This window comes from Eubalaena glacialis, chromosome 1 (genome assembly GCF_028564815.1).
Source record: "Eubalaena glacialis isolate mEubGla1 chromosome 1, mEubGla1.1.hap2.+ XY, whole genome shotgun sequence".
NCBI lineage: Eukaryota > Metazoa > Chordata > Mammalia > Artiodactyla > Balaenidae > Eubalaena > Eubalaena glacialis.
In genome coordinates this window covers 212,026,695-212,041,978 of record NC_083716.1, presented here as the reverse complement: position 1 = coordinate 212,041,978, position 15,284 = coordinate 212,026,695, and the positions used below count along the sequence as shown (strand labels likewise).

The 15,284-nt window shown below is 36.4% G+C and overlaps 1 protein-coding gene across 6 annotated transcripts in view; it reads left to right on the top strand.

Annotated features, from left to right (window-relative positions):
• The window catches only part of PLEKHM3 (pleckstrin homology domain containing M3), a 182,254-nt gene that overhangs the window by 141,512 nt on the left and 25,458 nt on the right, over window positions 1–15,284 (top strand). For 5 of the 6 annotated variants that reach the window (XM_061204312.1, XM_061204302.1, XM_061204321.1 and 2 more), the window contains one exon: window positions 9,119–9,276. In XM_061204312.1, the coding sequence (XP_061060295.1) occupies window positions 9,119–9,276 (158 nt within the window). Of the gene's footprint in view, window positions 1–9,118; window positions 9,277–9,532; window positions 10,038–15,284 lie in introns of those variants that run through there. The other variant, XM_061204330.1, reaches the window with a different exon arrangement.

The window sequence follows — 15,284 nt, the reverse complement described above, 5'->3', positions numbered from 1 at the left end:
AACCCATGTCCCCTGCATTGGCAGGTGGATTCTTAACCACTGAGCTACCAGGGAAGCCCCGGCAGGCTGATTCTTAACCACTGCACCACGAGGGAAGTCCCCCCGTATACTTCTGTGAATAAGAAATTTATGTTCTTGGGCTCAGCTTTACCATTCAGCCATTGGAGAAAATTGAAATTCGTTTATCTTTTATTCCCTGAGATAGTTTCCATCAGGAAGCAAAATATAATTTGATAGGAATGGTGATGACCACTCAAAGATCTACCCAATTATACTAACCCAGATAACCCAGATTAAATTATCACATAGTTTCCAATATCTAAGTAGAAATTGTCACCTTTGGGAGAGGATCAGATAAGAGCTAATTTGTGACATCATAATCCACCCTCAGTGAAGTATTTGATTAGCCAAAATCTTAGTCCTGTTAGAACAGTCCCATAATGGATAAAGAAGGGTGTGGAGCAGCTAATTAGAGAAGACACAGTTTTCTGTTTATATACAAACATCCCAGCATTAAGCCATGATAAGGAGCTCAAAGGCTAATTATGGGGAAATGGGGTTTTAACAAACTTTTTGAAATAAGAAAATTCCCTATGCTTTTTATTTTCTATTTTTGAGAAAAATATGGTAGTATGCTTTTTATTTTCTATTTTTAAGAATTTATTATTAAAAGGAGTAAAATTTAGTTAACTAGACTTACTGTGGGGTATTTTACAGTGTATACAAACATCGAATCATTACATTGTACACCTGAAACTAATGTAACATTATATGTCAATTAAAAAAAAAGAGTAGAATTTAGAATTGAATGAGAACTCAGAATATTCTTGCTGTGGTTTAGGTTTTCAAACTTGAGCAGACTCCATAGGCTGTTTTTCTTACCTCTCCAGGAACTCACCTGGCCTAGATCACTAAACGTCACTGTCCCCACCTGTTAATGCTGAGAAATGTCACTCAGAGAGAAAATAGTGAGTGCAGCCTTTCATAGCCCTCTGGCCAAGCAATGCAACCTAAATTATATTTGAAATCATTTTACAATGCGTGACAATTTTGATTCTTCCACTAGTAACCAGGCTAGCTTGTTACTGGTGAGTGGCAGGTGGCTTTATTTAACATGAATGGGGTCTTTTGGTTAGACTTTCAGAGCAGGGGCCATTTGTCAAGTGCAGCAGCCCTCTTCATCAACGTATTCCCAACAGTTGTCCAGAATCTAGATGTTACACAATGGCTGAGGAATGCCTGTATTGAAATGGAAGGTAACTTGACAAATCAGGGGGAAGGAATTCGTCGATGCATAAATTCAATGAGAAAGAGCTTTTTCTTTCTTGTTTCTTGTCCAAGTCCCCAGTGCTCTGTCCCTCTCCCCATGTAGATTTTGAATTTTGTGGTGGTGCTGAGGGAGTGAAGGTAACAGACATAAAAGAATCATTTGTGCCCTTTTCCCAATCCCACAGATTTCTATTGGCTGCAGACCTTGAACATGACACTGCAATTTCCTGGTGCCACACATGAGTAATAAGCAGCTGTTTCTGAAACTGTGGTTTGGAGAAGGCAGCACTAGGTTATTTTTTAACTTAATTGTAATTTTTGATTGGTCTGCAAGAAAGCAAATCAAATAAAGTCTGTTGTCTTAGTCTGCAAGAAAGCCATAGGCCTCAAATTCCAATGCTGACCATCTTGACCAGAATAGAAGAGGGGGGAAAATGTGTGTATCCCTGAGCTGGAAGTTCGACCAGGCAGCTTTCGTGGGCTGCTGTCACACAAGAAGCATAAGCATATTTGGTATATTTGTCAGCTGGATCATGGTGAGTGATATTTGACTATTCCTTGAGTTCTAGAAGTACCTGAAATGATAGAGTGAAAAGAATTTGTAGAGGGACTGCAAAAGACAAAAATAGAAAAATCTTGAAGATACCAGCTTGATATTGCATTTTGTCTTTATCCTACAGTGCAATAAAAGGACACATAATTTTAAGTTACAAACAGAAGTGTGTATTCTTTGAACACCAGGTCAGTATGATACCTCTGGAATAGTCATATATGCAACACTCCCAAATTAAATGAATCAGACTAGGATTTTCCTTAGTACAAGAAATTAAGTTTAATGGAAAACAGAAACAAACTCTTTCACCCTATTTTGGACATATGCCTTTTCTCAAAGAGATAAGGCAATTTGGTATACGGAAAAGGTGAGGGAGATTGAGGAGATGGACAAAGAGCTACATATGTTTTCTGCTAATTACTTTGTCATGATTTTGTTCCCGTAGAGAGACACTTTGGGGAAAATAACTAAACCTGGGATAACCAAACCTCATCTCAGAGGTCTGTTTCACTAGCACCTACAACATATCCAAATGACCACCTGGTTAACTGAAACCACCAGCCTTCTAATGCTAAAGATGAATGGCCTTGTGACTTGTGATGGACTGATATAAAGTTATATTAACCTGTGACCAGGAAAAGAGTGAAAAAGAGGGGCTCCTTGGGCTTTGGTCTTCTTTGAGGCTGCCATCTTCCTATTGTTTGTGGTATATGGTCCCAACCTTAAGTCTCCACCAAGATGGCTAGGAAGTGGGAGCGAAAAGCAGGATTCTTGAGGGCAGGAGGAGATGGTGGGAGGCAAGACACTTGATTTCTTTTTAAGCGATTATCCCAAGGAAAGATATATCTGCTTTTTAAAAAGCACCCTAGGAGATGTCACACCTGGAGCCTGCTTCTCTTAGTGATGAAACCTCCAGACCAGAAGCCAGAATAGCTCCCCAGTGCTGCTAGTTGTTATATTCAAAGACAAGATTTAAACCTTCCAAATATACCTTTACCCCTTGAAATGTATCAGTATAAAGTTTTTCTTTCTATAATATTAAAGAAATGTTTGTCAATTCTAAAATAAACTTATAGAATATTACCTCACTTTTCTGGAGGAAAAACTTCCAGCAGCTTCAGCCCTTTGGAAGAACATGGCCCTGAACCTCAGCTGACAAATAGGAGGAACAGTTACTCAAGTATAAAGAAGCAGAAAGGGTCTCTGAATAGCTGAACTGCCACCAAGTCCACGTGCTCTTCGTGCACCTCCCTAAGTCACACAGCAGAATGAATGATTCAAAATGTTGTGACACAAAAAGAGCACAAAGATATGACTGCTACAGCCAAGGAAAAAGACTGGAAAGCATCCTCAGCCAGTCAACAAGAACTTAGGTGCCTGACAGAGAGGGGATATTAAAGACTAGTATGAGACTCAATCTTTATCTTTAAACAGTTTACATTCTCTAAGGTTGCTCCATATAAAATTGCCATTTTTATAGGTAAAATCACCATTATACTTTTATAGGTAAAATCACCATTTTATAGGCAGTATCTCCATTTTTATATTTTCAATCTACAGTTGGACAAGCAAAACAATCACATGTTAAACAATAGCAAAAAAATACAAAGGAACATCAATTTCTATTTATATTAAATTATGTGATGTAAAAATAAATTATATGAAGCACAAGAGATCCATGGCAGGTGAAGTAGCCAGAGATGGCTCTCCAGATCAAGCCAGAATAGATCTGAGCCTTAAAGCCTGGGTGAAATTTAAATAAGTTTTAAGAGAGGAAGTGAAACTCCAGGTAGAGGAAATACGTGGGTGAAGGCACAGGAGCAAGAACAAGCATATTCTACACCGGGAAAACTTTCCTCGCAACGGAACATACATATTAAGAAATGGAAAATGAATTTGGATAGATAGTGTGGAATCAGCTTATGGAGACACTCATATACCAGGCAAAATGTAAGCTGCAGTTTTGTCTAGTTCACACTTGTATCAATCACTGAGAATAGTAACTCAATGTAATTTTCTGACATGAACGAATGCAGAGTTTTTACCAATGATAAAATAAGAATTCAACCAAAGGTTTGAGGGAAGAGATGACACACGATGAAAGTGATGTCTAAAACTGACTAGTATATATGCTGGATGGATCAAAGGAAAAAGACTATTATGCAGAAATAAAACCAGAAGATTATTTCATTAATCTAGAGAGGGGTGATGAAAGCCTGAGATAGGATGGGAAAAAGACTTACACTAGAGACATTTAAAAGAGAATCAACGTGAACCTTGAAACATTATGCTAAGTGAAAGAAGCCAGTCATAAAAGACCACATATTATTCTATTTACATGAAATATCCAGAGTAGGTAAATCTGTAGAGACAGAAAGTAGATTATTGGTTGCCTAGGGCTTGGGGGATGGGTTAGGGAGAAAACACTAGTGACTGCTAATGGGTATGGGGATTTGGGGAAAAGTTGATGAAATGTACACAACTCTCTGAATAGACTAAAACATATTCAATTGTAGACTCTAAATAGGTTAATTACATGTTATGTGAACTATATAGCAATAAAGCTGTTATTTAAAAAGAGAAAGAGAGGGGCTTCCCTCGTGGCACAGTGGTTAAGAATCCACCTGCCAATGCAGGGGACACGGGTTCGAGCCCTGGTCCGGGAAGATCCCACATGCTGCGGAGCAACTAAGCCCATGCGCCACAACTACTGAGCCTGCACTCTAGAGCCCACGAGCCACAACTACTGAAGCCCACGCACCTAGAGCCCGTGCTCCGCAACAAGAGAAGCCACCACAATAAGAAGCCTGCACACCGCAATGAAGAGTAGCCCCTGCTCACCACAACTAGAGAAAGCCCACATGCAGCAACGAAGACCCAACCCAGCCAAAAATAAATAAATTTTTACAGATAAATAAATAAATAAAAAGAGAAAGGGAATCAATAAAATGTGGTGCATGACAAGACATGTGTATTTGATGGAGAAAATGAATCATTCACTCTAGACTCTGTATAGTTTGATTTCATTGAAATAACAAGACTGTCCACTAACACCATTATTAATTAATATTGTTTTAGGAGTGCTGCATGATGCAATAAGACATGAAACATGAAAGGAAGGGACCAGATTATTACCTTCAGAAAACCCAAAAGAATCCTAAAAATGATAGGGATTCATGAACATTTAGTAATATAGTCGTATATAAGATGGACACAAATGTCAGTATATTCTAATACACCAGCAATAGCTGATAAGAAAAAATATTATACAAAAGTTTAACCTTAAAATAACCTAAATAACAACTGTGAGTGGCTTACACTATGCAAAACAGTATGAAGGTTCCTTAAAAAACTAAAAATAGAATTACCATATGACCCAGCAATCCCACTACTGGGCATATGCCCAGAGAAAACCATAATTCAAAAAGAGATATGCACCCCAATGTTCATTGCAGCACTATTTACAATAGCCAGGACATGGAAGCAACCTAAATGCCCATCGACAGATGAATGGATAAAGAAGATGTGGTACATATATACAATGGAATATTACTCAGCCATAAAAAGGAATGAAATTGGGTCATTTGTAGAGACGTGGATGGACCTAGAGACTGTCATACAGAGTGAAGTAAGTCAGAAAGAGCAAAACAAATATCGTGTATTAATGCATATATGTGGAATCTAGAAAAATGGTACAGGTGAACCGGTTTGCAGGGCAGGAATAGAGACACAGATGTAGAGAACAAACATATGGACACCAAGAGGGGTGGTGGGGGTGGTGGTTGTGGGATGAATTGGGAGATTGGGATTGACATGTATACACTAATATGTATAAAATAGATAACTAATAAGAGCCTGCTGTATTAAAAATAAAATAAAATTCAAAGAAAGTCAGTGGCTTATACAAAGGAAAAAAACAAATTTGTATTAATAATAAATGAAGATTTATTAAAATGGAGATAGGGAGACTAAATGTTGTGAAGATATCAATTCCCAAATTAATTTTTAAAAGCTTATTAAAATATCCAGATAGGAATAAATATAAATTACTGGCACTGTAAATTTGGTGAAATATTTCAAAAGCCTTCAAAATGTTCATACCCCTTACACTTTGTACCAAGAAAATCTTCTAGATAAAGAAAAAGCTTTATGTACAAGATGCCCCAATCTTCTCTTTTAGATCCTAGATGATAACTCTCATATCTTCCTTAAGGTGTTCTCTTCTCATCCTCAGTTCCTTAAAACAACCTTTACTCATCTGGTTTCCAGACCAGGTGAGTTCTATATCCTGATGTTTTCCCCTAAATGGACTATAGTTTGTTAGAGCCTCTCTTTAAATGTGTCATTAACTTTGGTTGTTTAGAAAAGAGTAAAATAAGTAAAACAAAACTCAGCTGAAGTATTGTTACCACAATTTATAAATAACCCTGTTGGGTATATGATTTGGTAGTGGTTATTTCTTATAAAGTGTGTATCATGTGTTGGTATTAGGAGCACACTTTCCTGGGGTTGATTGGAGTTAATGGTCCTTGAGAAAACATAAATAAAAGGAGGTCTTATCTATGGCTTCTTAAAGGTAATGGGGAGGAGAATAAATTTTAAAACGGTGGAAAATGTACTTGCTTGACTCAAAAAAAAGAAAAAAAGCCAGCATAATTTCTACCCCCTTTATTAAGAAAAACAACAACAACACTCTTATAAAGCAGTAAACCTGATTCTTCTGTTCCATTTCTGCATCAATACAAAAATAATATACATTGCTTTTAAAAATGCCAAAACAACCATATACAAGGTGAAAGATGTGCTTTTCCAACTTGTTCCCTTCCCTAGATTTAACCATTATATTCATTTTTAAAACATCATGAGATTATTCAGTAGTGATGTTCATAAACCACTTTAGTTTTTATCTCCAGTATTATGTATAGCTTGATTTTTTGCAAAATACATTATTAATTTTTTAAAATTTTATTGAAGTATAGTTGATTTACAATGTTGTGTTAATTCAGTTTTACATATATATATTCTTTTTCATTATGGTTTATCACAGGATATTTTTCTCCACACCCCCTCCAGCATTTGTTATTTGTAGACTTCTTAGTGATGGCCATTCTGACTGGTGTAACGTGGTACCTCAATATAGTTCTGACTTGCATTTCTCTAATAATTAGCGATGATGAGCATCTTTTCATGTGCCTATTGGCCATCTGTATGTCTTCTTTGGAGAAATGTCTGTTTAGATCTTCTGCCCATTTTTTGATTGGGTTTTTTGGTTGTTTTTTTTTTATTGAGTTGTATGAGCTGTTTGTATATTTTGGAAATTAAGCCCTTGTTGGTCACATCATTTGCAAATATTTTCTCCCAGTCCATAGGTTGTCTTTTTGTTTTGTTTATGGTTTCGTTTGCTGTGCAAAAGCTTGTAAGTTTGATTAGGTACCACTTGTTTATTTTTGCTTTTATTTCTGTTGCCTTGGGAGACTGACCTAAGAAAACATTGGTACAATTTATGTTAGAGAATGTTTTTGCCTGTGTTCTCTTCTAGGAGTTTTATGGTGTCATGTTTTATATTTAAGTCTTTAAGTCATTTTGAGTTTATTTTTGTGTATGGTGTGAGGGTGTGTTCTAATTTCATTGATTTGCATGCGGCTGTCCAACTTTCCCAGCACCACTTGCTGAAGAGACTGTCTTTTCCCTGTTGTATATTCTTGCCTCCTTTGTTGAAGATTAATTGACCATAGGTGTGTGGGTTTACTTCTGGGCTGTCTATTCTGTTACATTGATCCATATGTCTGTTTTTGTGCCAATACCATGCTGTTTTGAATACTGTAGCTTTGTAGTACCCAAATCCTTTGGGTAGTATTGTCATTTTAACAATATTAATTCTTCCAATCCAAGAGCATGGGATAGCTTTCCATTTCTTTGAATCATCTTCAGTGTCCTTTATTAAGGTTTTGTAGTTCTCAGTATGTAAGTCTTTCACCTCCTAGGTGGGGTTTACTCCTAAGTATTTTATTTTATTTTATTTTTGATGTGACTTTAAAAGGGATTGTTTGTTTACATTCTCTTTCACATATTTCATTGTTAGTGTAAAGAAATTGCAAAATACATTATTACATTACTTGTAGTCTTTTATTTTTGTATTATCAGCTATTACTATTTGTTCACCTTGGCCTTCTAATATCTCTTTAAATATGATTTACTGCTCTCAGATGTTATTTTTATGTAAAATTATCATTTTAACTATGATTCACTTGAAAGTATCCATTTCCAGCTCTTTCCAAATTAAATTTAATCTTCGTTTTTTTCTTATATCAAAATCAGCATGTATATGCATGTGCATCAATCAATGAGAGAGAAATAAAGGCAAATTTTATCTTGTTAGTGTATGAACTGCCAAAGTCTTTGAAGCCCATGCAGTATTAGTTAAGTGAGGAGGGCTCTGATGGACCATTGGCTCCACACTCACGGATATTTGCAGGCCAGCAGGTGAGGGGACTGTGGGAGGCAGGCAGACTCAAGACACTGGGGCCTCATGGGGACAAGTGTCAGTTGAAGAGCACGTGCCTCAGCAGGAGCAAGCAGCCTCTACTCACAGCCGGGATCATCATCGTGTTGGAATTCAGGCCGAGTTTTTCCAGATCTAATGATTTTCCAAAAGAAGCCAAAAATCTGGAATTTTATGTGAAACCTTCCAATTATTAAATTGGCTTATTTTTTTTTTAAACACTAAGAGATTTTTTTAAAAAATCTTCAGGCTAAATACAGCACTCAGACTGCCAAATTGCAGCTTCTGTGTATTATTATAATTATCAGCAGCAAGAGAAACCTATATTCCACATTTGTTACATGTTCTCAGGGGAGATGGTGAAAAAACTATTCTATTAACTCATCAGAAAACAGGTATTATTGAATGTACAACATAAAATACTACATTAGTACTTACTCTATATGTTTTCAGTCTATTTTGGGAAATCGACCACACTGCTCTTATACCGCACGATAACTGTCAAGTTAGTTTATGAAAGTAGGGTTCCCCATTTGTTGGTCCTCAATCCTCTACAACACACTACCAAAAAAAGAGGAATACGAAAGAAATTTCAACATCTTCATTTTCCAACCTCCAGTGGTTTAAGCCAGAAAGTTCTTTTGGAGCGAAAATACTATGTCTTTTCTTTCTCAGAGTTGCTAAGAAATTATAATTAGAGGTTTTCCTGTTGGGTAAAGGAAAGGAATTCCTCCTGCATCTGCAAGACTTCTCAACAAATTTGCTTCTTCCCTGTTCCATTTCTCTTTCTGCAGGTGATAGAGGGAAAGCTGGCTCCGTTCTTGGGCAAGGTCATTAAATTTGCTGCCTCACATGTGTACAGCTGCAGTCTTTGTAGCCAGAAGGGGTTCATCTGTGAAATCTGTAACAATGGAGAGATCCTCTACCCTTTTGAGGATATTTCAACAAGCAGGTACAGAATCTCTTGTCTTTTAAAAGTATACCTGAATATGTCACATGCAGTGTTATTGGGCCAGAGCTGGCCAGCTTTTAGTCGAGTACTGTATCGCTGTCTCTTCCTCTGTATCAGATTTCCCTTATTCCTGGAGAACATTTTTTACCCTTTGGTTTCCTATATTTATTTCCAACTCATCTTGCTACCTTTGTCCAGAATGAGATAACAAAGTTGCATAGCCTAGCTCTGCATTATTAGGTAACAGAGTGTTCAGATTCATTTTTAGAATGAAGATGGGGAAGGAAGAATCCTCACAACCATCCCAGGTCAAGTGATAGGCAATGGAAATCACAGTTGCAGAGGAAGACCAAAACTGGATTGGCCACTAGGAAGAAAACCAGAGGACACTGATGAACAGCCCTCTGGCTCACCACATGCTCTTCTGCATAAATGCACTGCAGTGTAGTGATGAAAGTTTTAGGACCCAAAGGAGAGAAAAGTGGGAGTTCATGTGGGATTATTTTTCTAACCAAAGTGCAAGAAACCAGACACAAAAGGCCACATATGTTCCATTTATAGGAAATGTCCCAAATAGGCAAATCCATAGAGACAGAAAGTAGCTTAGTAGTTGCCTAGAGCTTGGGGAAAGGGGAAAAGGGAGTAACTACTAATGGGTATGGATTTCTTTTGGGAACGATGAAAATGTTCTAGAATTAGATAATGGTGATGGTTACACAGTCTTGTGAATACAATAAAAAGTAGTGAATTTTATGCTTTAAAAGAGTGAATTATACTGCAATAAAAATATTTAATAAAAAAATAAAAATTAAATTTAAAAAATGCTTCCAACTGAATAAACCATATATTCTGGGCCATAAAAGAAGTCTCAGTAAATTTAAAAAGATTGAAACCATACCAAATATGTTCTCTGGCACATGGAATTAAGATATCCAGTAGAAAAAAAAAAATCCAGGAAACCCCAAAATATTTGGAAATTAAATAATACACTCTAAAAACTCACGGGTCAGAGAAGAAATCCACCACAAGAGAAATTTTAAAAATATTTGTAAATGAATGAAAATGAAATACAAATTATCAAAATGTATGGAATGCAGCTAAAGTAGTGCTCTGAGTGAAATTTATAGCTATAAACACCTATATCAGAAAAGAAGAAAGAAGGTCTCAAATTAATAATCTAAAATTCCACTTTAAGAAACTAGATAATGAAGAGCAAAATAAATCCAAAGCAAGCAGGAGGAAGGAAAGGATAAAGATTAGAGCAGATATCAATGAAGTAAAAAACAGAAAAGCAGTAGATTGATGAAACCCCAAATTAGTTCTTTGAAAAGATCAACAGGGACTTCCCTGGTGGTCCAGTGGTTAAGAATCCGCCTTCCAATGCAGGGGATGCAGGTTCGATCTCTGGTCGGGGGACTAACATCTCACATGCCGCAGGACAACTAAGCCTGTGCACCGCAACTACTGAGCATATGAGCCATAACTAGAGAGCCCACGTGCCGAAACTACAGAGCCCACGCACTCTGGAGCCTGTGCGCCACAACTACAGAGCCCACGCACTCTGGATCCCGTGCACCACAACAAAAGATCCCGTGTGCTGCAACTAAGACCCAACACAGCCAAAATTAATAAATATTTTTTTAAAAAAGATCAACAAACTTGATAACCCTTTAGGTAGGCTGACCAAGAAATTAAGAGAGAAGACATGGATTCCCAATATCAGGAATGAAAAAGGGTACAGCAATTTAAAAAATTTTAAAGAGGTAGTGTAAACAACTTCATGCCAACAAGTTAGACAACTTAGATAAAATGGATAAATTTCTTGAAAGACAAATTACCAAAACTGACTCAAGAAGAAATAGAAATATGAATAGACCTACAACAAGAAATTGAAATAGTAATCTTAAATTACTTTAAATCTTCCCATGAAATAGTCGGATGGCTTCACTGGTGAATTTTGTTGAATATTTAAAGAAATAATACCATCCTTTATACAGTGATAAAGAGGGGCATTACATAATGATAATGGGGTCGATTCTTCAGAAAGACATAACAATCCTTAGTGTGTATGAACAAAGAGTCAAAATACATGAGACAAAAACTGATAGAACTACATGGAGAAACAGATGAATCCACTGTTCTATTTAGATATATCCACTATTATAGTTAGAGACTTCAACACCCCTCTATCAGTAACTGATAGATCCAATAGGCAGAAAATCAGTGAGCATATAGTTAAACTGAAAAGCACTATCAACCAAGTGAATCTAATTGACATCCATGTCAATTCATGTGGTTCATCCAACAACAACAGAATTTGCATTCTACTCAAGCTCACATGGAATATTTACCAAGAGAGACCATATTTTGGGCCATAAAACACATCTGGACAAATTTTAAAGAATAGAAATTATGCAAAGTATATTCTCAGACCGTAATGAAATTAAACTAGTAATCCATAACAGAAAGATACCTGGAAAATACCCACATGTTAGAAGATTAACAGTATACCTTCAGAGACAGAAGAAGCAAGAAGAACTACAATCCTGCAGCCTGTGGAATGAAAACCACATTCACAGAAAGATAGACAAAATGAAAAGGCAGAGGACTATGTACCAGATGAAGGAACAAGATAAAACCCCAGAAAAACAACTAAATGAAGTGGAGATAGATAGGCAACCTTCCAGAAAAGGAATTCAGAATAATGATAGTGAAGATGATCCAGGACCTCAGAAAAAGAATGGAGGCAAAGATCAAGAAGATGCAAGAAATGTTTAACAAAGACCTAGAAGAATTAAAGAACAAACGCCTAGAAGAATTAAAGAACAAACAAACAGATAAACAATACAATAACTGAAATGAAAAAATACACTAGAAGGAATCAATAGCAGAACAACTGAGGCAGTAGAACAGATAAGTGACCTGGAAGACAGTATGGTGGAATTCACTGCTGCAGAACAGAATAAAGAAAAAAGAATGAAAAGAAATGAAGACAGCCTAAGAGACCTCTGGGACAACATTAAATGCACCAATATTCACATTGTAGGGGTCCCAGAAGGAGAAGAGAGAGAGAAAGAACTCCAGAAAATACTTGAAGAGATTATAGTCGAAAACTTCCCTAACATGGGAAAGGAAATAGCCACCCAAGCCCAGGAAATGCAGAGAGTCACAGGCAGGATAAACCCAAGGAGAAACACGCTGAGACACATAGTGATCAAATTGACAAAAATTAAAGACAAAGAAAAATTATTAAAAGCAACAAGGGAAAAATGACAAATAACATACAAGGGAACTCCCATAAGGTTAACAGCTGATTTCTCAGCAGAAACTCTACAAGCCAGAAGGGAGTGGCATGATATATTTAAAGTGATGAAAAGGAAGAACTTACAACCAAGATTACTCTACCCGGCAAGCATCTCATTCATATTTGACAGAGAAATCAAAAGCTTTACAGGCAAGCAAAAGCTAAGAGAATTCAGCACCACCAAACCAGCTCTACAACAAATGCTACAGGAACTTCCCTAAGTGGGAAACACAGGACAAGAAAAGGACCTACGAAAACAAACCGAAAACAATTAAGAAAATGATAATAGGAGCATACATATTGACAATTACCTTAAACGTGAATGGATTAAATGCTCCAACCAAAAGACACAGGCTTGCTGAATGGATACAAAAACAAGACCCATATATATGCTATCTACAAGAGACTCACTTCAGACCTAGGGGCACATACAGACTGAAAGTGAGGGAATGGAAAAAGATATTCCATGCAAATGGAAATCAAAACAAAGCTGGAGTAGCAATACTCATATCAGATAAAATAGACTTTAAAATAAGGAATGTTACAAGAGGCAAGGAAGGACACTACATAATGATCAAGGGATCAATCCAAGAAGAAGATATAACCATTATAAACATATACACACCCAACATAGGAGCACCTCAATACATAAGGCAAGTGCTGACAGCCATAAAAGGGGAAATCAACAGTAACACAATAATAGTAAGGGACTTTAACACTCACTTTCACCAATGGACAGATCATCCAAAATGAAAATAAATAAGGAAGCACAAGCTTTAAATGACACAATAGTCCAGATAGATTTAATTGATATTTATAGGACATTCCATCTGAAAACAGCAGATTACACTTTCTTCTCAAGTGCACAGGGAACATTCTCCAGGATAGATCACATCTTGGGTCACAGATCAAGCCTCCATAAATTTAAGAAAATTGAAATCATATCAAGCATCTTTTCTGACCACAACACTATGAAATTAGAAATAAATTGCAGGGGAAAAAACATAAAAAACACAAACACATGGAGGTTAAACAATATGTTACTAAATAAACAGGAGATCACTGAAGAATTCAAAGAGGAAATCAAAAAATACCTAGAGGCAAATGACAACAAAAACACAACAATCCAAAACCTATGGGATGAAGCAAAAGCAGTTCTAAGAGGGAAGTTCACAGCAATTCAAGCTCACTTCAAGAAACAAGAAAAATCTCAAACAATCTAACCTTACACCTAAAGGAACTAGAGAAAGAAGAACAAACAAAACCCAAAGTTAGCAGAAGGAAAGAAATCATAAAGATCAGAGCAGAAATAAATGAAATAGAAACAAAGAAAACAATAGCAAAGATCAATAAAACTAAAAGCTGGTTCTTTGAGAAGATAAACAAAATTGATAAACCTTTAGCCAGACTCATCAAGAAAAAGAGGGAGAGGACTCAGATCAATAAAATTAGAAATGAAATAGGAGAAGTTACAGTGGACACTGCAGAAATACAAAGCATCATAAGAGACTATACTACAAGCAACTCTATGCCAATAAAATGGACAACCTGGAAGAAATGGACAAATTCTTAGAAAGGTATAACCTTCCAGGACTGAACCAGGAAGAAATAGAAAATATGAACAGACCAATCACAAGTAATGAAATTGAAACTGTGATTAAAAATCTTCCAACAAACAAAAGTCCAGGACCAGATGGTTTCACAGGTGAATTCTATCAAACATTTAGAGAAGAGCTAACACCCATCCTTCTCAAACTCTTCCAAAAACTTGCAGAGGAAGGAACACTCCCAAACTCATTCTATGAGGCCACCATCACCCTGATACCAATACCAGACAAAGATACTACAAAAAGAGAAAATTACAGACCAATATCACTGATGAATATAGATGCAAAAATCCTCAACAAAATACTAGCAAACAGAATCCAACAACACATTAAAAGGATCATACACCATGATCAAGTGGGATTTATCCCAGGGATGCAAGGATTCTTTAATATACACAAATCAATCAATGTGATACACCATATTAACAAATTGAAGAATAAAAACCATATGATCATCTCAATAGATGCAGAAAAAGCTTTTGACAAAATTCAACACCCATTTATGATAAAAACTCTCCAGAAAGTGGGCATAGAGGGAAACTACCTCAACATAATAAAGGCCATATACGACAAACCCACAGCAAACATCATTCTCAATGGTGAAAAACTGAAAGCATTTCCTCTAAGATCAGGAACAAGACAAGGATGTTCACCCTCGCCACTCTTATTCAACATAGTTTTGGAAGTCCTAGCCATGGCAATCAGAGAAGAAAAAGAAATAAAAGGAATACAAATTGGAAAAGAAGTAAAACTGTCACTGTTTGCAGATGATGTGATACTATACGTAGGTAATCCTAAAGATACCACCAGAAAAACTACCAGAGCTAATCAATGAATTTGTTAAAGCTGCAGGGTACAAAATTAATGCTCAGAAATCTCTTGCATTCCTATACACTAAGAACAAAAGATCAGAAAGAGAAATTAAGGAAACAATCCCATTCACCATTGCAACAAAAAGAATAAAATGCCTAGGAATAAACCTACCTAAGGAGGTAAAAGACCTGTACTCAGAAAACTACAAGACACTGATGAAAGAAATCAAAGATGACACAAACAGATGGAGAGATATACCATGTTTTGGACTGGAAGAATCAATA